The following is a 25,722-nucleotide window of genomic DNA, read 5'->3' on the forward strand; positions in this document are numbered from 1 at the left end:
AAACCATCTAGCTATCTCTGTGCCCTATTCTGTTTCTATTTCTTATAGTCTTGGACTCCTGCAGGACATGTGACATTGTACTGACTATTTTTAAAAATTTTTATGGTTTAAATCTATTCCTGATGACTTGTGAATCATTGACCATTTTGCTTTATTATCGAGGAAATTAAAATAATGCATTACCCTCAGATTCCTCTCTAAATTTTATTGCATTCTTGAGATCAGACTCATTTGATTACTGTCAGGAGAACTAGTTACAATGATTTATAAGTATGATCTGAATACTCTGAATCAACTTCTATAATCTAAGTTTTAGGTAAACTAGTGACTATTATTCTTGTCAATTATTGGTTGGAAAGATAGAATCCTGTGAATTTATTTACTTTAAATAAATTTATAGTTTTAGTCACATCTCCAAAATCTTGAATGTGCTTACTACACAGAAAAATATATTTCTCTTTATGAATTATCTTTTCTAAAACCATAGTAAATTATTTATAAAAATATCCTAGTTTCCTGAGAGAGTTCAAAATAAATCAATCAAGAAGTAATCCTAAATTCACCTTCTAATAAGAAATACTAACTCAAAATCTTTTTCAAGCATTTAACAATTTTTAACTTTTTAACTTCAACTTTATTCTTTACATAAACTGGAAAAACACCTCCACTTTTAAGCACACTATAACAGAATGTAAATTACAATCCTGAATTATAATGTAAAATTTGTCCATATTTTAACTCTGCGATGAAAACTGTAAGTCTAATTCACTTAATCAAACCTCAAATTATTCTAGCTTACTTGACTTTATAATACTTACATTGAGAGTCTGGATAAGGATGTGCTGAGCAAATAATAATATAACAACTCAGCATATTAAAGAAAACTAGTCGTACATCTTCAACATCTAAAATGCTGCGGCTCATATTGAATTCACCTATGAATAATTTAATATCAAACAAAGATTGAAATAAAATATAATAGCATCTAAAATATTTAAAAGAAAAAAGGTTTTTAGTTTTATATCGATAACTATTGGTTTGTAATTCATAATTTGTTAGAGCATACTTGCTCAGTACATATCAGAGAGATATAATTTCTTAAAACAGTTAAACATTGCCTATAACAAAAGAAACTGTAAGCAGAGTAGAATTTTTTTAATCCCTTTTTCTTTATTTTAATTTTTTTCCTTTGTAATTAGTCTGTGAGTTTTCTCACAGGAATCAGAATGTACCACGTTCAGAGACTAGATGTGAAATCACTTCAGAACTATAGACCACTACTAACTCTGTTGAGAATTCAGGGCTTCTATACATTTAATAATATGAAACCAAAATTTGTGCTTGCTGTTGTGTCAGTGGCATGGACAATTTTTACTCTATGGCACATTCAAAAAACTCACACTGAACTATCAGCATTGCTTGTATGTGAAAATGAATTTTATTGTAATGTTTACGGTATGTAATTTAAATAGGATTATTAATTCAGCAACATTATTTGATAGGCAAATGACTATAAAAAGTTAATATTAACCACATATAGTATATAAACTGTGGTTAATAGTAACCACAGTTAGCATATAACCACATATAATACCCCATTAATTGAACAGCTGAATGTAAATCTAAATTTAATATAAAATAATTTTAATCAGAACAATAATAGTTTCTTTACAACAAACAAAATAATACAAATGACTGTTAACTCTTAAATAAAATTCAAAAACCAGAAATTCTTTCTGACTTATAAGTTACCAAAAAAGAAAAAAGCTTATTCAGTGAATTCAATGAGGTTAACTAAATTAATATGAAATTGTAGTTAATATGAAAATTTAGTATTAAAGATAAAATTTAGTCTTTTTATGGCTATGTTGCATCTGAAGCAGGTAAGGGATGAATCAGAGTTGCTCTCAGCTTTTTTAAAAAAAATGTTTAATCAGTAACTTAGAATTAAATACAGTTTTAAACTACTTATGTTTGAAATTCTAGTAGGAGTAAGACTTTTAAATTTTGCCCAGTTCTAAAACTTAATAGAAATTTAATCTAACTAATAATAACAGGAATATTACTACCTAGATAACATATATTGATAGATTAACATCTAATTTAAGCAAGGAATTTTAAGAAATTAGTTCAATTTATCAAGAAACATTAAAAAGAAGAGAAGGACTTTTCAGATTAAATAGAGCAAACAGAAAACACATGTGGAAAAGTGAATAGATAAATAAAAATGGATCACTTTAAATACCAAAGTCTACTCTGAGATTTTCAGACACATTAAAAAACAAGAGAAAAATTTAACGAATAAAACTGATTCAAAAAGTTGACAACAACTTTTAAGAGAGAGTGAAGCAGCTATGTAAAAGAAGGTTTATAATAAAACTATCAAAAAAAGACAAAAATTATAAATAGTGTGAATATGTTATTTTAAATAAAAAAATAATTTATTTGAAAACAAAGGATAAGAAAAATTTAAAATAAGAGTATACTTTACAGAAAATACATGAGAAAATTAGAATAAACAAAAAAAAAAAAAATTAAAACCAAGAAAAGACAAGTAGATATGTTTCAAAAAAAACTTTAAACAAAATATAAACAAAACAGTTGAGAAAACCCCAATAGAGGAATAGAAAAAGTAAAAAAAAAAGTAATAATAAGTTCATGCCTACATCTAAATATTCATAAATAGAAGAGTTTAAGGAGAAAACAAAAAGATTCTTACACACACACACACACACACACACACACAGAGAGAGAGAGAGAGAGAGAGAGAGAGAGAGAGAGAGAGAGATGGATAGATAGATAGAGAAAGAGAGAGAGAGAGAGAGAGAGAGAGAGAGAGATGGATAGATAGATAGATAGAGAGAGAGATTGAGGAGTGAATCACCTATTTAAATAAAGTTCTCTCTGGACTTTAATAACCTATTCTACTGATGAAAATAATGGAAAAAATTCATATGTAAACATATGTCCTAATAGCTTCTTTTGCTAGTTAGGCTAGTGAATGATTTCCCTCAGGATTTCAGCTAAACCAGTGAAATGAGGTTGTACTGAAATTTCTAGGACATTAATTAAGGGACAGACCGAATTAAGGGGATTTTTTAAGATTTTTGACCTTAACTTCGTGATACACTTTGTATACTATACATTAAAAATAAATCTATTTAAAAACTGAGTTTATCGAACTCAACTTATTAACTGAAGATATTAAGAAGTTTTTTAATAAAAAGGTAGTTCAGAAAAAAAAACAAGGAACAAGGAATAGCAAATAACTCTCAAAATGTAGTTTTTACAAAGAAAGAAACTATTATTATAAAAATAAAAAATAAATAAATTTAGACCAAGAAAAAACTAAAAAAGATTATCAAGTATTAAATAGCTCAGTTTATAATAAAATTGTTAAAAAATATAGATTAAAACTTCATTTATTTATTAACAAGGTATTGATAAAATTTCAAGAAATCTAATAAAAATTGCAATAAGTTTTAATGATAAAAATATCAACAACCATAGAATAGAGAGTAAATCCACAACCAAAAATGAAATGTATTATAAATATAAAAAAATTAAGAGGAGATTATAGGTTTGGCACTTATAAAAAAATGTAATAAAAACAAGATAAAATGAAAACTATTTTTAAAAAAGCAAGGTTAATCTAGAAAGAAAGGATTAGAAAGAAGTATTAATTCGGAATGAGAGTTATTCCTAAAGAAATGAACCTTAACCATTTGTTTACGAGCTGAGCTCGCCGTTGATTTTGTAGACCTAAGTTACTTTGACGAGCTCACCTCGCGCAACTTTTACGTAGAGCGACTTTGACGTATCTTTCTAGCTGTGCATTCTTTATGGTCTAATATTGGTTTATAGTAGTTTATTTTGATTCCTTAAGATTACAGCACGTGTCAAAGCAATTTACAAGGAAACATATGGTATAGCAAGAGGCTTATTGCTGTGCACATAGGCTGACTGATAGCTTTAATAAATTTAATAGCGCCGTCATGAGCTATTAACTATCCTGAACAACTCTGACAATGTTCCACATACTATGTAAGTATACAGAGATATACGAGATGTTTTCGTAAAGGAATAACTGTTCTAACTGTTCAACCCGTTCTTTCAATTTCTCTCTGGCACGCAATGTGCACAGCAATAGACCGCCCGCTATAATAATATTGACCGAAAATTCCCTATAGTTCTGCGTTTTTGGAATATTTTTTATCTTTTATATTTTAAGTTATTTTCGCATATATTTGTTGTTTATTATTTTTAACATTATTTTATAGCTTTTTGACTGTTTGATAGTGATAATTTTTTATAAATTATCAAAAATAGAAGTGCGCATATTATGTTTTTTTTTTTTTTCATTTAATAAATGTTTTTGTTAACAATGATTTTTTTAATTTATTTTATTTATTACTGAAAAATTGGATAAAAATAGTGAGTTTTGTAATTGTGTGTGTGTGTGTGTGTGTGTGTGTGTGTGTGTGTGTGTGTGTGTGTGTGTGTGTGTGTGTGTGCGCGCGCGCGCGCGTGTGTAACATATTTTTAAGTAATAGGTATAGTAAAGTAGAATACAAAATAATTTAAGAAGAAGAAATTTTTTTGTTACTTTAGAAAACGTTAAAAAATAATTTTCTAAAATAAAAGAACAGACATTCCAAGTTAATTTCATTCCAACTACATATATAAGTAACCGAATGGGTTAAAAGTTTATTTTATAAAATTAAAGAAACTTTAAATTTAAAAACTACTACAATAAAAATAAAAGTTTAGCAGTAAAAACAACTACAATCTTAGAGAAAATTTTGTGAGTCTTATTCTTCTTCAATTAGACCACGAGGAACAAAGAAAAAGTATTAGTTCAAGAAACTTCCACAGAGAAATAGTTAAAAGAATGTAAAACATAAAGTAAAAAAAGAGTTTAACTGGGAGAGTATTGCTCTTTTTGAATTAAAAAAGTTCAATTTAAAACTGTTATCACGCTCATATATTTTTTTAGAGAAAAAAATAAATTCAAAATTACACACAATTTTTTAATATTTATATTATGCTCACTTTAAACAAGAGATAAATATTAAAAATTAAAAAACACGACTGCCGAAAAACATTGCTAAAAAGCACTGCTCTTTTTGTTCTGGTTTGGTTCCATCGTGATTTTGTATTATATTAACAAATACCCCGTTTGGATTCTGAAAATCAGAAGATTGGTTGCGAAGATATAACAACATTTCTCAATAACCGTGATTTATTAGATCGAAAGTGTACTTGATTCGTGCAAAAGTTAGCCTTCAACCTACTAACAAATACCTGGTTTGAATTTTGAAAAACGGTTGATTGTTTGCGGAGATATTATAAGAGCATTCCATTGCACCTCAAAACAACGCCTCAGGGGCACGTTAAAGTTGACGGTGATACTGGTCTAGCCTCGGACGATGCATCACCTCACCATTCTAGCCTCACACGCAGTTCCCACGGGAAGCCCATTACTATTAAACAGAAATGTTAAAAAAAATTTATTTAATATTTTTTTATTTAACGTAAATTTAATTCTATTATTTTTGTAATATTACTCATTCAGTTGATTCGAATCGATCAGTTCAAACCCAACTCACATAGTGATAGAGGCTCACAGTCGTGTAAAAAGGAAAATTATAATAGAAGAAAAAAGTAATATCCATAAAATCTAACGACCATTTGCAAGTGTGACGCGCTGAAATCTCCCCTCTTGTTAAATTCATTATCAAACAAATTACTGATATCGAAGAAATATTCCAATTTTGAAGTGTTGCTTTCTCCCGCATTTGTTTACTAAACTGTATTATAGTATAAAATTATAATAAAATAGATCACTATACAAAAACATATCGAATAATTTATAGAAAATCGCAGAAGAGAAGTAGTGCAACAACGAAGGGTTAGAAATTAGTGAAGAAATCGTTCCACTTTGAATTATAAAGGTTTATCGAAAAACGGTCTCGTAGCATTTCACTTTTTACCAATACTTTTGCTTGCGATTTATTTTATGATAATTTTTCCAGAAACAGGGAAAATTGCAACACTTCAAAACTGGAGTGTTTTTACGAATCAATTGGATCAAACGTAAAATGGGGAGATCCCCAACCCTTCACACGAGTTTTTTTTTTGTTACATATAACTGAAAAGATTTTGGCTATAATCTTCTCAAAAGATTAACTGAAATGCTGTTATAATATTTGGATAATGAATCAATTTCATCACTTCACTTCTCATTTTGCTAAATAGAGTACGGATATCTTTTTTTATTATTTAAATCACGGCTCTTATTTTATTTTACAGGGCTTTTTAGAATATTTAATGTAATTTTTATTCTGAATTGTGTTGTATTTATTTTTTTTCTTTAATAAGAAGAGATCGAAGATACTGTTAATAGTATTTAGTATATTTAGAAATTATTTCGTAGCGATCGAGAGAATAACAGACAGTAGAAATTGATTGTGTGTAGAAGAGATGTTTGTGTGTTTAGTACGGTTGATGGATTGCATTTGTGTTTTCAGTCTTAGTGTAAACCAACAACGAGTGAAGAGTTACGATCTGCTTATTCATTTGTATATTTAGAAAGAGTCAACCGAAGAAAAACTTACAGATTTATTGGAACGGGCCGACGTACGTAATCTCCTCAAAATTGAAAATATTAAAGTTAAAATACGCTAAGCAGCCTACTTTAAATAGACACTGGCACGAACGATTATTTTTAGAAATATTTATAAAAACGAAACCACCATATATTATTCAACAAGTTTTTAAAAGAGAACACTTTTTTAACTGTAATGAGATTTAAAACCTTACTCGGGAGCAATCGTAAACAAGTCGGCACATTAGTATAAATTAACCTTCGTTTACTTACATAATTAGTCGAAAATCTTATTCGACACTGAATAGCCGATTTATTGGGCAATTTTATATTTCTTAGCGTTTCTGAAAGAGCAGTTTTTAAATAGATTCAGTTTTTTAATATATATTTTTTATGTTTCCAAAAAGGTTATGATAAATCATTAAAATCAATCATTAATTAATTATACTTAAATGATTTATTAATTAATTATTACTTCTTGACTTTTAATCGGTTAACTGCACTCTTAATTTTTAGTGAATTCCTGATAAATTTTCTAGATCGGCGATGATAAAAATTATTAGATAGTAAATAAATAAATAATTAACAGTTAAACATTTATTACAACTAACTTCAATTAAAAAGAGGAGGTTCTCGATTCGACAAGTATAAATTATTTTTTCAATTTTTACTACTCACGTGCAAATGTGTCGATTTCGATGGTTCTTTTTTATTTTGAAGAGTAAGTTCCTGGGATCGAATAAGATGTTTCTTACCGATAACATCAGCTGAAGTATTTTAAACGAAACATTTTAAGGCCTACTTAGGCGATTTGATATGTTACATGGTTTTCGTAATCTGTACTTAGTACTGGACTGTTACAGCGGAATTATACGTAATCTGAAGCCATTCTGATATATTTCTGAGGAACGTCAAGAAAATTGGTTGTAAAATTTGTGGTTAAATGACAAATATTCCCGGATTCAGGGGTTCTTACTCAAATTCAGAAGTTTTTCTGCGACCAGTTTTTTATTTTCATTATTTCACTTCTTTTGTGATTATTACGAACGACTTTTGACGTAGCGGTATTCATTTTTTCAGGCCTACCTGTATCTCAAATAAAAGAATATGAGTACAAACATTAAAAAAAAACCACATAGCCGACTTTAAAAGTAAAACTATTAAATTCTTCTTAAAGAAGATGGTTTTAAAGCGGCGTTAAATTATGGATTAGTAAGGTCACAATCGTTATAAGTACCTAATGTAATAAAAAAATTGAAATTTTAAGACGTGAGCAATTTTTTTTTTAGTGCATGTTTTTTGGTTTTATTTTTACAGTTTATTTTATTATTTAAGAAGATTCATATGAGAAAGCACGAGGAGGTTTTTTTTAATACTATTTGACTTTTAAAGGGAATGATGACGCGAAACGGAACTTATCTCTTACCGTCGATAACAACGAAATCGATCGCTATTCACCAGCAGTATACTCATCTTCAACATGTGAAATACGAGATACAATAATGCTAACTCGGTAACAAGGAAAGCCTTATTTAATAAGTATGATAATAAAGTAAAACGCTGAAATGAAATTAGTTACAGATAACTTCAGTGTTGTAAAACTTTCAGTAATTACCTTTATTGGTGATATATTTGTTTAGATTCGTGTAAGTGTAAAAGAATTAAATCTTTAAAAAATATATGTAATTAAATCGATTGAATGAAATTAGTCAAAAATGAAAATATTTTTTATTATTATTTAAATTTAGAATATTTTAGGCAGACGCAAAATTAAAGGGAAAAAATAATTGCAAACAACTTTCTAATTTTTAATTTATCACAAAATTCAAAAAATTAAATTGAAGAATCGAATACTGTTATGCGTAAAGTGCGTTGGTTTCAGTTTTTTTTTTTAGAAACGGATAGTCCTCAAAAAAACGCTGCTCATTATGAGAAAAAGGGAATTGTAGTTGAAGTGGATATTTTCATTTTTATATAAAAAATAAATATAATTTTTAGAAGCTATTGTTTCTTTTTCAATTTTTTACTCCAGGATCGTACTTAAAAGAGATTTTGTTTCTATTTAAGTGTAAATCATATTTATCTAGACAGGTTTTTTTCTACGTTTTAAATTACATTTGAGCTATTTATCGCTGTTGAAAGAAAATGTTAATGATTATTAAAATCAGGAGTTTAAAATCTAGTTTTGTGTAGAATAATGATATTATTGGAAATCAGCAAAACTTATAAAGGAGAAATGTAAAAATGTTAGGAACAAAGCACATACAAAAAAATCTATTTGAAATTTGCGAAATTTGATGTTTAAATCTAATTTTGGTAATCATTATAATCAATAAAAAAGCCCAGTTGATATGGAGGATCCAAAATTTTTAAAAATTCAGAAAATTCTGTTTTTTTACTTATATTTAAACATTTTTATGAAAATAAAAATAAGACTTAATAATTGAATTGAGAGTTTTCCAGTGAAGCCAGAAAGTTTTGCAATGAAAAAGCTGTGCAAGGTATTTTATAATTGATCAGAGTAGCCAGGAAAGTCATGCATGTTTGTCAGCCCTTTTCCCCTACAATAGACAGCAACTTTTCTGATACTACTTCTATTGCATCTATAAGACATATTACATACATTGTTTATATTAACATATAAACATTTAAAGAATGGGCTATACAAATTGCTTCAACTCAGTAAGGAATATGCATGTGCTCATACTGATAATACTAGGAATCTTTTATTACATAAAAACTAAATAAAGCATATTTATAAAGTATTTTTATTTTTTATTAATAAAAATGTTAACAATGGAACAAAATTAGAAATTTTCTTTAACAATGTAAATCCATAACACAGCAACGTATTTGTTATGTTAATGTTATTTTAACATTTGTTAATGTTATTTTAAAATTTAATTCTATTCAAATAACTGATAAAAGTACATCTGTTAAATTTCGGTTAAAAACTAAAAATTTATACAAGTTCAGCCTAACAAAGCTTACAAGTTACATAAAAAGAAAAAAGAAATTTTGTAATTAAATAAAGAAAACAAAAGCCACAAGGAAAAGACAATTTAAATATGAAAGTCTAGTTTACAGAAAACATGAAAGAAGATTCATCGAAAAAAATTTAATAAGTTAATTAACAACATCTATAAAAAAGAATGGTGCATGGAGCACCGGGAGGAGATGGAATTGATGGCTGAGCAATTCGGCTGGGCCGTGAAGACTGGCTGCGGTAGGGTCAATGAATGAAGCGGCCTCGGCCAATGAATGAACCCTTAAGCGATGATCAGTCCACTGATCAGAGAGTGCCTGGAGCCGTCATGATGGCTGCTTCCGGGGAGCCGTCTGTTAGACGTAGGCGGAAACCCGGAAGTGGTCCTTAGTGTGGAGCACAACTTAGTGTGCTGCGCGCAAGACTTAGTTCCGCTAGGAATAGGTACCAGCGTCGCCCCCTAACGGGGATTATCGTCGACGACGTGCGCGCTAAGGGTCTGCAGATCTACCAGCGCGTCCGGAACGAGTACGTTCATGCCATCAGGGAAGCCAAACTCAAGTTTTGGCAAGACTCCAGAGTTGCAGCTCGCCCCTTGGCAATTCTTATTCTTTCTATTCTGATTTATTCTTTTAATAACCCCTGGCAGCTCGCAAAGTCATGTTACCGCCCAAAGCCATTGCACGTGTTGTCCAGTGTTCGATGCGGGTTTGGTGGTCGAGACCACACTTTATCATCTATGGCAACTTGGGTTGCCTATGCTCCGGAGGGTGAAGCAGAAGTCAGTGTCAGGGCGGGTGAGACACCATTCCCTGGCGTGCGGGCAGTGGATCCCTTAGATATAGACCGAGTAGTTTCTCGAATGGCACGGAGAAAGGCACCGGGGATTGACCAACTTAACTCGGATATTTTTTATCACCTGCTGCCTGTCATAAGGGAGACACTTGTCAGGCTGTTCTCGGAGTACCTCTGCTTTCCGGCTTGTTGGAAGGTGGCTTCAAACATCGATATGAACTGTTTTCTAAAGCAAGGCCAGTATGGCTTCATGAAAGGGGTTGGCACTGAGAATTGCATCTTAAATGCTCTAGGTGGAAAGCGCCGACTGTAGTTGTTGGTTAGCTGGCATCTCTCCCGCCACCACCCCATTCGGTCGCCCTAGAGCATAGACCAAATGTCCGTGCCAAGAAACGGCTACTGTGCCTTTAAAAAACGATATAGCGACCTCGATCCTATACGCTCCTAATAAGCTACCTAACAGCGTGAGCCGACTAAGCAGGGTGCTGTACACCACCCGCTTATGTGTCCCAGCCGCTCACTTATCAAAATTAAAACTAAATCGGGGAGGCGCACCCCTTGTTAAAATTAAAAACTATCGTAGTTAAATTACTAAAAGACAGCAATTTAAGCTGCCATGCCTCGGTGGCTGTATGCCAGACAGTACCTGTCCACCATTAACAGCGCTTGGAGCTTATCTGGCTGGTGGCCAGCCATTAATTCAGAAAAGGCTTCCCACAGCAGCGCTATAGGATGCATATTACATTGACTAACCCTTAGAACTACCGATGACGGTTGAACATCGCAACCTCATCGAGGAACTCCCACACGGTCCGTCAGTGCGGCTCTCGCCACACTGACTCGCCATTTGTGAGCGGCCAAGTTTCCCCCTGACCTCTAAGTTCCAGGGTAGCTCGATCTCTGCCCCCCCCCCCCAAGAGCGGAGCAGTCGAACATCATATGCACGTTCGACTGGACCTCCCCGCAGACACACAACTCATCAGCCGCTAGGCGAAACCGAAACAGATATTGGTTCAAATTTACATGGCTGGTGAGCACCTGGGCACCCGCCGCCCTTAAGAACGAACTCGAGGCATACCATCTCCCCAAATCCTGTATAAACCTATACAAGGATCTTCCCTTAGTCGTGATGTGCCACTCAAGGTGCCATGCCTCCATCGCGAGGCTCCATAGCCTCTTCCGCAGACGGGAGATGGGCAACTGAACGAAATTTAGTTCCAGTGCATTGTGATCACCGTTCCGCTCCGGTTCTAGCCCGGCTCGAAACCGCATCCCAAATGCCTCGGCCTTCCGACCTCTTCGCAACTTCCACATGACTGCTCGAACTTTCACCACTAAATCGATTGGGAGAGCCTTTCCCAATACGGTAGTAGCCTCGTAGGTGGTTGTTTTAAAACACCAGTGCATACTATCATGTCTGCGCTGGACACTCCTTAAATTTTGAAGCAGTGCTCTATTTCTTTCCAACCTATGCGCCCAAACTGGCGCCGCGTATGCGATTATACTCCCGAAGACGCCTCGGTACACCAAATACATTTGGCGGCCCGACAGCCCGTAATCCTTCCGAGCAATCCTTCTAAGTTTGTGCATCACAGAGGCAGCGTCCGCCGCAACTTGCTTAAGGTGGTTACTAAAAAACAACTTATCATCAAACAAAACACCTAGGTACTTATGAACCCTTACTCGCGGCTGATTACACAGCCTTTATACTTAATATGGGGGTTTCGACTGCTTGATAATTTGTCTGCGCCCTTCAGAAGCATAAACTTCGTCTTGGGCACAGAAATCTTTAAATTTTGCATGTCCATCCAGCCCTCGGCGGTTGACAAAGCCGCCTGCGCCCTACTTTCTAGCTGCGGTCGTGAATCGCCACGAACTAAAAGGAGACAGTCATCGGCGAAAGCCTGGGCTGTGACTCCTGTGAATGTCAACCCCAGAAATCCGTCGAACACCAGGTTCCACAGTAGGGAACCGAGAACGGAACCCTGCGGGCTTCCCCTGGTGACAGACTTTTCCACAACTAGGTGCGCATCCTTAAACAGAGCCGTACGGTTAGACAAATAGTCTCTTACCACGGCCTGCAGGGCTTCGGGAGCATTGCGGCGTTCCAATTCATAGAGGACAGAACCCCAACACAAGGAAGGAAATGCTGCCTCTATATCAATAAAAATAGCCAAAACATATTTGCAGAAGCGCCGACTGTAAACATGGACACTTTCTGTGGGATGGATTTTAATATCCAACTGCGATGTAAGTTTCCTATGTACTTATTACCCACCTCAACTATCCTAGAACAACTAATCCCGTTTTTTGATGAGGGAACTAATAAACCTCCTGTCTTCTAGATGAAATTTATCTTTCTTTTTTACGAAGTTGTGAAGTTGCTTACACTGTTAAAAGTATTTTTTTTGTAAAATCTTCCCTTACTTTTTTTATAATCAAGAATCTTATTGTCTTCTCTAAGTTTGGCTAGTAATTATTCTATTTCAACTGATTTAAATTATTACATTCAGATGCATCTTGCTTCAAAACTCTCCTAGTGCATATATTTTTTAGATTTCGATTTTTAACATTAGAATTAAATTAAAATCAAACATTTTTAAAATAAAAAATAATAAAGTAAAATCATTTAAATAAGATAGTAATGTTAACTTATGATAACATTATGTACAAACATTAGACATTCACATTAACCCGCATAAATGATGTATAAGTTGGATGTATTTACCTTTATCTATAAAGAGTTCAATGCACTTTTGAATTAAATACGTCTAAATGTCAGCTAAATTATTGAAAAATACCTGGAAGCACGAAGCTATGGCATGCACTTTTAATAAATTAAGAGAAAAAACATTTAACATGTAAAAAGATAAGAAAGTCAATGATTAAGGGTTAAGGGTTAACATAACGGTCTACCCTTGTATGAAATAAATATTTTTTTATTGAGGACTTAAATTCATACTGCAAGTTCCTGTGTAAATAAACTGAAGATGTCATTTGTACTGAATATCACTTCATTTCGTAGGTTTGACATCCTCATTTGCAACATAATTGTCTCAGTGAAGAAGGTAACTGGGAATCACTCCATTTCCCACTCTCTTTAGTTAGCTTTAGTAAAGCTTGGATATTTGATATTTTTGTGATTGGCTATGTTATTTTGTGGAACGATTGACTCATGTCAGATTGTCTTCAAACATTGTGGATGTAGTACATACATTTAAAATTTGGCTGATAAATAGATGTTTTGACAAAAATCCGGAACTATCATACATTAAATGTTACAGAAAGAGCTTTTTAACAATTGTGAAAATTTTTATAAAATTATGAGAAAGTTTGAAGAAATGATTGAGCATAGTTCTATAATTTAATGGGGTAGAAAGGGTTTTCTGGTATACTGTAATGTGTAATCAGTTAACGGTTTATATAAATTTTATAAATGAATTGTTTTACTTGTTATTTTAATTTTATTTTTTTAATGACTATAAATACAAATAATAGGCTGAAAAAGATTTTTAATAATAATATAGAAGAAAACGATATTTATAACAGTAATGGTATGTGTTAAATATATGTAATAGACAATAGATGGACAATAAGAGATAAAAGACACAAATATAAAATTATGAAATTAAAAAGCTCGTGTGTACGCATGTAAAAAGTTATACTTCTACGATAGACATGCGTCAAACGATCGATAGACGACATTAAATACCATGAATAAAATTTGAATAAATAACACTTAAATTAAATAAAATAATATTTATTTTATACAATTTAAAAAGTGTTGATTGAAGTATTCGTTGTCATATAAAACAAAGTTCATCGAATATATTTCGATTAGTTTAGTTCTATTAATTCTTCCGATAACGATTGAATAGGCACGACGGTTATTAGCAGCTTATGATATGAAAAATACAATATAAATATTTTTATTTTATAATAGTGTATTTTATCAAAAATTTTGTTTTTGGTAAATTTAAAATTATTTATGCAAAATCAATAATTTATCTGATGTGTGCTATTTTCTGTGTCATTAAAAATATAATTTTACTCATAAAAAATAATACATAACTAAAACCGCATTTCTTGATACACAATTTTCACAAAAAAAAAAATATATATATATATAAAAAATAAATATAAGCTGCAATATAAATAAAGTTTTATGAATATGAACAACAATATTCACAGTTTAAAATATACGTCTTCAGAAATCCGTGTGTATAAATATATATTTATTTCGACTCAATATCTGTTATGTTTACAACATGTGCTAATCACTTATTGAACTACTGACTGAATTAGACACTACACGCATGTGCGTGCAAACTGATCCACTTGGGCCTGCACAAAACTTCGTGGTGTGTTACATTGCCGCGCGCAACTTCCGTAACTTGCTGAAAATACACTCTGATCGGTTTTTCCTAACGCGCCAAAAGAGAAGTATAACACCAAAAAATGTTCTAAGATTATATAACATTAAAATAGTTATTCATAAGTGAATACACAAAATTAACAAATATCTTTCGTCTAAAAGCCGTGCATAAATTTACATATATATATAAAATAAAATAAAATATTCAATAGTTATTTTATTTCATAACTCAGTTACCTTGAATGGCTAGAGTCCAAAGGTTAAAGGCATCCCTTGGTAGTGTAAAAAAATTAAAAAGTAAATAAATAAAACCGAATAAAAAAACATAAATTTAAATTCTTATACAAATTAGCACGGACCTTTTGAAGTCAGTACTAACATGAAACAAATAATTAATTTGATGCATACTTGCAAAGGTCGAAATTTAAAGAAGAATTTAAAAAGCATTATAGTTGTAGGTTTTAATAAAGTTTTTTAAGTCAGTGTATTTTTGTAAACGTTTATTTTTTTATTTAGCTTTATTATTTTAGTTTTCTGCCCTCATGAATAAAAGCTGCTTGCAAAAAACTCAAAGGCATACTGATAAAAATATGAGAAGGAATGGAAAGAAACAACGCGCAACCTTCATCAGTGACTCCCTGTGAAAAGGGAATATATATTATTTTTTATCTGTTTTAGACTAATTCATTTTTGCGTGTAATTACTTTGAATATGAGATTGATATCGACATGGAATGATGCAATAAACATGTACATCGATTGCGTTAAAATCCAATATAAACAATGAGGTCGAGAAAACCAAAATATCTTCAACTTATCCAGACGACGATTTAAAAAATCTTTCGCTTAAGTTAACTGGAAAAAACATCTAACTTCTGGATCTGGAAAAAATGGGAGCATCAAAATATAAAGAAAATATATACAAAATATAAAGAATCGTTGAAAAAAATCAGCAGCTAATCTGATGAAGAATACGGTTTGAACGTGAGTAGAACGAACAAATATGACGGATCAAATTACTTGTAGAACCGATTCGTTTTACTGAATTCGGCCAATAATGAAAATCGCCTTGCACTACAAATTCAGTACAAGCCCGCAATTCCTGCGCTACGTAATAACACATCGTACGCTGGTAACACGTACATACATCATCAAGTAAATTTTTCTATAACAGATTTTCTCTAATGGAGAAAAATAAAAGTCGGAGGCAGCTATGCTGCAATTTTTCCTAAATTCTAGGAAAATAATAGGGTTAGTTAGTTTTAATAGGATTCCAATTCCCTCGATACCGATCTATTTGTCCGTGGAGTTCAGTTAATCCTAACCCGTATCTCCAATCGTATAATAAAATCGGTTAGCTGAGGCAATATGAAAATCAACTGCTGACAATTTACGAAAAAGTATAAATTCCAAGTAAAAATACATAAATAAAAGAATGTAATAAATAAAATAAAATTCTATAAAAAAGATAAAGAGGAGATCATGCAAACACGATAGAAATTCTCTAATCCAAAAAAAGTTACTTCGACTTCGAGAAAAAAATTAATTATTTTATGCTGGTTCAGCTGAGTAAGGGAAATGTTTTATAATATAGAAATAAATCAGCCGACCAAGAGAACGAACAAGTCGCATCATTTACTTCGACTTAACTCTTTACCTTGACGCTATAGTAAGAAACTCGTAAATCATTATATATTTTTTAGGTAATAATCACATTTAGATCACAACAGAATTTGAATAAACTATATTTTGATGCCTACTCCACTTACGTGATTGTACGAATAGTAACTGAAACATACTCTTGCTTAAAAGTGAACGCACACTTTACAATTCCGCACCGAAATACTGAATGAGTGTAAAGGAAAGGTCACACAATACAACTCTTTTAAGGATTTTTAAACCTTATTTTAAACGACCTCGTTTCAGGTTATCAGTAACAGTGGAGCTGACGGGCGGAAATTCCACCACTGAAAAATGTTTAATTCGGCTTTCTGAAGAAATATTTTCAGAAAATGCGAAACTATATTATTACTTATATACTTTTTTACCTCGTTTATACAAACAATTCTTCAGCCACACGTACTAACCGGTCCGCTGACCTCATATATATATATATATATATATATATATATATATATATATATATATAGTCTTAATATATGAGGAATGTAAATAATTCGGGAAATTTTTTTCTCAAACATACATACGACTCTTTCTTAAGAAAAAAATTTAAGTGTTCCCAAAAAGACAAATTTTATTCGATAAACTCACTAAAACGACTGCATCACAAAGATATTAAAATAACTTCAGATTTATAAAAAGTGAACATTTAAAAATAAAATCAAGGGCAATTAATTGTACATAGAAGTTATAAAAATAACTAGTGCAGCTGTAAAGAATAAGTAATAAGATACCAGGAATTCTTCATCGTTTGTTTACTTTATATCGCTCTGTTTTGACCGACTCAAAATGAAATGATTCGTCTCATGCCAATATTTTTAAGCCATTGTAAATATTTCATTTTTAAACATTCATTTCCCTTACCGTATAGGACACAATTTATTATTCAATTTTTTGTAACGATGGAAAATTATAATTTTTGTTTTGTAAACACTCCAGTTTCGTATGTATAATTATGATGAATCTTCTTAAATAACCCGCACAGCTCTCTCGACTTTTACATTATTAAATATTGAGATTCGGGCTGTACTCCAACATTATTTTACCTTCTGATTTTGCAAATTTTCACTAAAATATAGACTTTTCCATTCTTGCGAATTAATAGGAACCCGTTGTTCAAAAGTTTTCAAATTTTCCGTAAATTTCTCATGTGTAAGTGTACCTTTGAATCAAGAATCATAAAAAGCTAACGGGTCGGACTACTTGATAAACGTTCTCAGCTGTTTAAGAAAAAAAAATGAACTACTATTTTTATGAGCCAGTAAATAAAAAATCTGATGTGGACACCCCATGACTCCCTTGTACGCCTATTAAATTTCATATATTTTTTATTACATAATTTTTTTTTCTTTTTTTTTGTTGTTGTTGTTGAACTATTATTTGTTCTAAAACTTTTTTAAATCAATATATTTAAATAAAAAAAGAGTCAAAAAAAGAAAGGAAATGAAGTCGGTTTTCGCCGATGTACCTTCCTTTAGTAAGATCCAAATATTTCATTAATTAAAAGTTTGTTCGGCAATAACTCTGGAACCAATGAAAATAAGTACCGCTTATCATGTATTGTTGAAAAGCTCTCAATGAGGGCTTAGTACTGCAGTTAAGAAAAAGTTCAAAATTCAATTTTTTTGGATTTTGGACTTTTTGGACACTTTTGGTCCAGTCGATTGCAATCAAAAGGGGAGGTACACAAGTAGACGTTACAATAGTCCTAAAGCCAAGATTTCAACATTCTACGCTAATCGTTTTTGAGCTATGCGAGTACGTAGTACTCGCATACGTACTAGTCGTACTAGTATGCGAGTACTACGTACTCGCATACGTACTAGTCACGGCAAAACTAGTCAAAGTGGATTCAGGGATGGTCAAAATGGATATTTCCGTTGAGATCTGGAAACCGAAATTTTTCGCGATTAGAATAGTTCCTTGTACTAGTACAAGGAAAAAATGATTTTTGTCAAGAGATAACACGCAAATGTCATCCGGTTTTTTTTTAGATTTTTATAACAGTATACTAGATACAAATTACTATTTTTCCCCAGAAGAAAGTATAAATGTTCAAATATTAATTAATTTAATCACATTTTATTGTTTAGTTTAAAAATTCTTTCAATGGTAGATCTACTAAAAACAGTTTTCCAAAAAAAAATTATTAAAACAATTAATGAATCATTTCGAAAAGCTCTGAATGTATTGTTGGGAAAACATATTCCAGTGAATCGTAACAACTGGACAAGAAATAATAAGAAAGCAAGACTCAAAAATATGCATAACTATTACCTTTTTTATTTTGCTAAAGTAGGTTTCGTTAAACAAATTTTTTGTTATTATCTTTACTTCATTCAAAAAATAAAGGATTCAAAACATCTGCTTCCGTAGTACCTTACTTTTACTAAGGGCAATAATTAAGATATTAAAAAAAATAACACATTCAAAATAACTGGTATATAATAATAATAATAATAATTTTTTATTTTATTTTATTTTATTTGCATTGTTTGTGCAACAGAACAGTTACAAAACCTTTGTATGCTGCACAATATCACATAAAGTCACAAAAGAACAGCCACAAGTCAACAACCCACATATAAATTAAAAATACAACATTCAAAACACAATAATAATAATAATAATAATAATAATAATAACAATAACAATTATACAGTCAAATACAAAAAATAATTAGAACTTCAAAACGGTAGCTATGGAGTGATAATAAAAACACATAGATGAAAACATACAAAAACACAATATTACTAATACATTCCAAATAAAACAAGTTATAAGCAATAATCCTTAAAAAAACAACAATAATTCTAAAATCATGAAAGTGAGCATTACACCAAGGACAATAATCCATCGCCACGTAACCCTCTCAAATTTTTAATGAAGGTTGCCTCATCTTCCCAAAAGCTTAGCTTATCCTGGAACTCCACTGCAACACTGGTACACCGCTCAATCGGAGACACGGTGGAACCAACCGGTGTCACAAATTGCCTAAAAGACCTCACTGACCTGGCCTGGTTCCGCAAGACAACATGGTAACGCGTCGGAAGTTTATTGTGCAGAGCTTTATAAAAGAAAACCAAGTCAAAGTACGTTCTTCTATCAGATAACCTGGAAAGGTCTAATTGCCTCAACATATCCTCTCTATTAGCGCCAACAAAACAATCTCCAAACTTAAAACGCATCCAGTTCAAGAACCTATTCTGAACACCCTCAACCAGATCAGAGGCAAAAACTCGTGTACTATTCCACACCACGGTCGAGTACTCCAAGCGACTCCTCACCAAAGATTTCTACAGCAGGTTACAAGTGGAAATATTGTTAAACCGTCCACAAATCCAAAGGACAAGACCAAGGTCCCGGCGTGCTTTATTCACAATCCGAGCAACATATTCGTGAAAATACAACTTCGTGTCAAATAAAATCCCGAGGTCCTCAACCAATGTCTCAGCGACAATAGCGTGCGCACCAATCCTATAGCTGAAAACAGAGCTCGACGTCTTACGAGACAAAGTCAAATGTTTGATCTGATCCTCGGTTGAGTTGTCAGTATTTTGGTGAATATTTTCAATCAGTATACCAGGACTTTCCTACGCAGACTACGTCTGGTGGCGCCTGTATCAACAACCGTCAGGTTCTTGATATTCCGATGGTTTCCTCTTCTGACGTATCCAGTGCTATAAGCATTCTTAACGCTAGATCGCCTTATTATTATTATTATTATTATTATTATTATTATTATTATTATTATTAATAATAATAATAATAATATAACTCTTCCGCAGTTCTGCGCAAGAAGACCGACTTTTCGTTAATATATTTTATGTAATATTTTTGCATAAGAAATAAACATAAATTAAATGAGAAAACTAAAAAAAGTATAATTTTTTTTAGTATTAAAATCTGTTTTCTGTTTATATGAATAATTAAATTATTATAATCGTAATTTGATGAAATAATTTAAAAAAAGCATATATGTAACGAAATTACATACACTTTAAGTGAATGATATTTTTCTACTCCTCATACCACAAAACGTAAAGAAAATCATTTTCATTCCCCTTTCCCACTGTGCGATCGAAAGTTGTATTGTAATTTTCTTCGAAAAGTATGTAAAAAATAAAAAATCACAATACCTGCTGTTATGAATTGCTTCTCATTACACAACTATTTTCTTGAGCAAGATCTGCACATTACCCTTACCGACGCAAAATATTTAGTCGCATTTTTATTTTAAAATATCCACGATGTAGTAAAGATTTTTTTAGAAATTACGTTTACATTTTCTTATTTAGCTTGCCGACTACCTATTACTATTTGCAGACATTACAGTTTTTTAAACAGCTATTCCAGACTGACAGTTACAACTTGAAAAATCGCCGATCGCCGAAATACTATATGCCAAAAAACGATGGAATTGATGAGGATAATAATAAAAGATTAGTTATTATTAGTGGACTTCTTTTTAGATTTTTTCCGCATTTTTCATCGGATTAGAGTTTAGAAAGGTTAAAAATTAATCAAGAAGTGGTACTCTTTTTACTAATATTTTTTACATTAGTATGAAACAGAGAACAGACGTTTTTCTGCTCAGTAAATCTGTTTTACGGAGGAAAGGCAGTATATTGTTGAAAAACAAAATTCCGGGCAGGGTTCACACCAATTTTATGAAAATTCTTCTTTAATTTACATCCTTTTATTCAACCTTAATTAACACCTGTGCCTAGATTAGATTAGGTTAGCGATATCTGTTAAAACTTCTTGAAGTTTCAAAACATCAGAATTTCAATTAGAACAACTCAAGTTTGCTGGCACTACATAAACGGATCGACTTTTACGTCTTAAATCTATATCATAATTTTGTGCCCGCAGAACTTAATCGTATTCTCATATTTCTTTACTCCCCTGAAGGCAAATATGTATTCACCGCTCGACCTATCGTTATTTGCTTCTTTTACAGCCGGAATCCACAGCAGTTTATAATTGAAATATAACCGTGGTTATTAGCTGAAATCTTGTAAGCACTGTAATGCGCAGATAAAATAAAGTTAAGTGTAAATATTTGCTACCTTTACAGGAAAATAGTGAAAAATAGGATGACGGTTGCTTTTTATGTGCAGTTAATCCAATTTATTTTCTTCTAATAATAAATTTTAACTTTTTGAATGTAAGGTTCTCTTAAAATAACCAGATTTAATCTGATATAAAACTCAATTTTTCCTATTGATTAGCTCGTAAGGCAAATCTCTTGAAAGGCAAGATTTTCTTTCGTAACAAATACTTTACTGAGCAGCTAATAGTTGCATGTGGGGGAGAAGCCTGCGGATTTTATAAAGGCTTTTATTGTCCTCGAAGTGATATCGGCCGCATCGATGTAATATAAATAATAATAACCGCGTTCAGGGGAAACTCAAAGCAGAATACATTAAGATTTTAGGTCATAATGCTGCTGATTTAAGAAAAAACATTTTGAGTTTTGAATTCGGACATTTTTTACAGGAGGAAAAAAATGTCTTTACTTTCTGAAACTTTTATTGATGAAAAAAAGGTTTTTTGTTTATTTGGCAATAATTATAAACCGCTGTGAATCCGGCTGTATAAAAAACAATTAATGATAGACCAGGCGGTGGATTTTCCTTCAGGGGAGTAAAGAAATTTGAGAGTACGACTGACTAAGTTCTGTGGGTACACATCTATGATATAGATTTAAAACACAAAAGTCGATCTGTTTATGTAATGCTAGAAAACTTGAATTGTTCTAACTGGAATTCTGATTTTTTTAAACTTAACGAGGTTTTCTCACATATCGCTAATCTTATCTAGATATACATGTTAACCGGGGACTTTAATAGAAGAATAAATAATTATTAGAGAAGTTCCTAAGTATTTACGTAGCAAGACTGACTAGAGATGCAAGATCCTTATCAGGATCCCAAAAATCCGAGTCGCGGCGCCCTTTTTCAATTAACATTTTTCCGCGGCACCCTACCCTTTCTTTTTTTCCGGTTTAGCCTCCGGTTATTACCATTCAGATAATACTTCAGAGGATGAATGAGGATGATATACATGAGTGTAAATGAAGTGTAGTCTTCTTGTACACTCTCAGTTCGACTATTCCTGAAATGTGTGGTTAATTGAAATCCAAACACCAAAGAACACCGGTATCTACGATCTAGTATTCAAATTTGTGTTAAAATAACTGACTTTACTAGGACTTGAACGCTGGAACTCTCTACTTCCAAATCAGCTGATTTGGGAAGACGCGTTCACCACTAGACCAACCCGGTGGGTTGGCGCCCTACCCTATGTAAAAGTATGACTACTCGTAAGTAAGAGATAAAAATAAATAAGACTCGTGTTATGTTCATTATTTTTTTACTTTATTAACATTAAATTAATAATTATAAATGTCTTAGTTCAATTAATTTTCAAGGTTTTACAATATTTTGCGGCGCCCCTGTGAAGAGAACGCGGCTCCCAGTTTGGGAATCACTGCAATATACAATGACATATATTAAGAGTTTATTACAAGCGAGGCTGGTATTATAGACTAGAGCTAGTTAAAAAAAATCTATTACTAATGGAAAATATGGCAAACTCATTTACGTAAATATAATAGAAGAATTATTAATTCTCTAAGTTTACATTTTTGTTTGTAGTATACAGTAATCTTTTATTTATTTTTCGGTTCAGCACTCCGTCCTGCGATTCTTGAACCAGGAATATCTTTGGTTTTTCGCATAAACTTATATTTAGAAATAAAGATCTATTATTTATTAACATTATTTTTTTTTTAAATGAGTGTTTCAAACACCCATAGTTAACTCATTGAACTGCTATATTTGCTGTACATGTTTTCTTTTATTATGGAGTTTAGAACTTAAAATATTTAATTAACAGATTAGATATTAAATTAAAATAAATAAATAAATAAAAATAAATACTAAATAAATTAAAATTAGATATAATATAATTAAATATTTAATTAAAAATACTTAAAAATGTAATTTTAATTACATTGTCGATTTTTAAATTAGAAATGAATTTTATTTTGATAATAAATATCATACATTCAGAAATAGTTTATCGGCAAAAAATCCTACTTGATTATTATTTTCTCGAAATTGTTTCTGCGTTGAATAAAAGGAATCGCTGTTGAACTACTTTGATTACACTTGTACGTAATAAATTTTTCCCCGCTAAAGTTTTCCTTACATGTACTACAATTATGTTCAAGAATTAAACATTTCAAGAATTCTAGTAAACAAAAACATATGCTTAATACAGTTAATACGTGCTTTAAATTTAGCCATGAGGTTTTTTGAAGTTATAAATTTCATATATATTTCTGAACATAAAAAACAAAAGAATTTCGAAAAATATATAGATTTTATTGTAAGCAGATGAGGAAAGTCGTAATTTAACGAAGATTGCTGTTGAATGATGTAATTAGATTTAATTTTATATGAAGGGTCTAAATAAAATTAGAAAAAAACATAAACTGAATTATATTATTCTGATTTTTTTTGCATTTAGAAGAATTTTTAATATGTAGAAGGCCCGTTGAATGGCTGTCTTCAGCGATTCAAATCAAAATTGAATTTAAAGAATTAAATTTTTTTTAATATATATATATATACATATATATATATATATATATATATGTTATAAATATGCATATTTATAATTTTAAGTTCATATCCAACTATTTAACAGAAAAGCTTAAACTATGGTTAAGATAAAAAATTGTTTGTCTTAATGAAAACATAATTAAATTATCTTAATCATCTTTCCTAATTAATGATATCTGTATAATCTTAAAAATTGTATTACCTTAAAATATATTTTCCTAAGATTTCAGTATTGAAAGTTTTCTAACCAGTCCAAACTAACTATCGGAGAGCCTCCACATAATGAAGTGAACCGTACAACTGTACTATCCGAAATAGCTGAGCGCATCGGTTTATTCCTTGAGAAATCTACTTCTATAAGCGACTGCGCATGTCGATAATGATGATCTGGACGGTTTATCATTTTTTGAAAGATTACTTTCAACTCGTTCGGTAATATCCTGATTTATCGTTGCTGTACAAGATGACGTAACGCCCGTATCATTAAATAAACTTTTTACGATAACACCGTTTAGTTTCAAATAAAAAAACTTACATTCGATTAGATTATTGTTTTCATGAGAATCTTAAGGTAGATGTTGGAAATATGATATTAATTAAGAATAAAATTAGACATATAAAAAACAGCGAGACCGGTTAATTTTTATTACTTTACCTTTTTTTGCAAATCAGAGTCGTTTCTTTTTTGAATGAAACGACTCTGATCAGCTACACAGGGTAGCTTTTGTATAGTGCGATCTGATCATATTAATAAAAGGTAAGGATTTGCTAAATAGAATCTGTAAGGAGCGGATAAAAATTTGGTTTGGTCATCGGTTAATATACTTGAACTGTATTTTTCACACGGTGATTGCATGAAAACTAAGTTGTTAATTTTCAGTTGATTGTTTGGAGATACAACGTAGTGATAGGGGAATATTTTAAGAAATATTATTACCGTGAACTTACAGTATCGTTTACGTAAGTCTTAAAAGTAAATTATGATTTGCAATCTTCAATGTTGTAAAAAGTTATGTTATTTAAAACACTTAAACGTAGCTGAAGACAGTAAAATTACGCACTATTAACGAATTCATCGTGCGTTACATTCATTATTTTTTTTTTTTATACGCAGCCTAAACAGATTTGAGCTTTATTTTAAATGTACTGTAGAAATTAATGCTCAGAAAGGAATTTGACGAGGTGCTACTAATTGGCTTAACGGAATAGATTTTTTCCATTTTGTTATCGGCATGATGTATTTCCCGCTTTGCAAATAAAAGCTACTTCAAAGAAAAGGAAGAAGAAAACCACATGATTCCGCAAGGCAAATTTTTTTTAAATCTAAAAAACTTTTTTAAAAGTTTTACTAAACCTAGATAATTATAATGACAGATTTCAGATTTATCACTGCGGCTAGGTACGTTAGAAAGTAATCAATTTTGATAATCTGACAGTCCCGAAATAACAAATTATCGAATTTTTCTTTTGCGCAATAAAAACTACAATTTGTGAAAAAACGATGTCTCACAAATATCAGAGACAAGAAATACAGACCATCCGCCGTCCACTGATGACATTGTTAATCAAACCTTCGAAATCTAGATTTGAGAGTAAAATTTGAAGCGTTTCTGTCATAATTTTTTTTTTTTTTAATAATGGTTTAT

At 31.2% G+C, this 25,722-nt stretch overlaps 1 protein-coding gene across 4 annotated transcripts in view; it reads right to left on the reverse strand.

The window, feature by feature from the left end:
- The window catches only part of LOC142318385 (uncharacterized), a 59,954-nt gene extending 35,575 nt beyond the window's left edge, over window positions 1-24,379 (reverse strand). For 2 of the 4 annotated variants that reach the window (XR_012754900.1, XM_075354965.1), the window contains exons 1-3: window positions 24,279-24,379; window positions 5,305-5,483; window positions 819-935 (exon numbers count right to left, since the gene is read on the reverse strand). Coding sequence is in view for 2 of the 4 variants with exons in the window: in XM_075354965.1 (XP_075211080.1) it covers window positions 819-924 (106 nt within the window). In the remaining 2 variants the exon portion in view is untranslated. The remainder of the gene's footprint in view (window positions 1-818; window positions 936-5,304; window positions 5,484-24,278) is intronic. The other 2 variants (XM_075354967.1, XM_075354968.1) reach the window with 2 other exon arrangements.
- Window positions 24,380-25,722: the final 1,343 nt, after the last annotated feature.

The sequence above is a fragment of the Lycorma delicatula genome, chromosome 1 (genome assembly GCF_047948215.1).
Source record: "Lycorma delicatula isolate Av1 chromosome 1, ASM4794821v1, whole genome shotgun sequence".
NCBI classification, from domain to species: domain Eukaryota; kingdom Metazoa; phylum Arthropoda; class Insecta; order Hemiptera; family Fulgoridae; genus Lycorma; species Lycorma delicatula.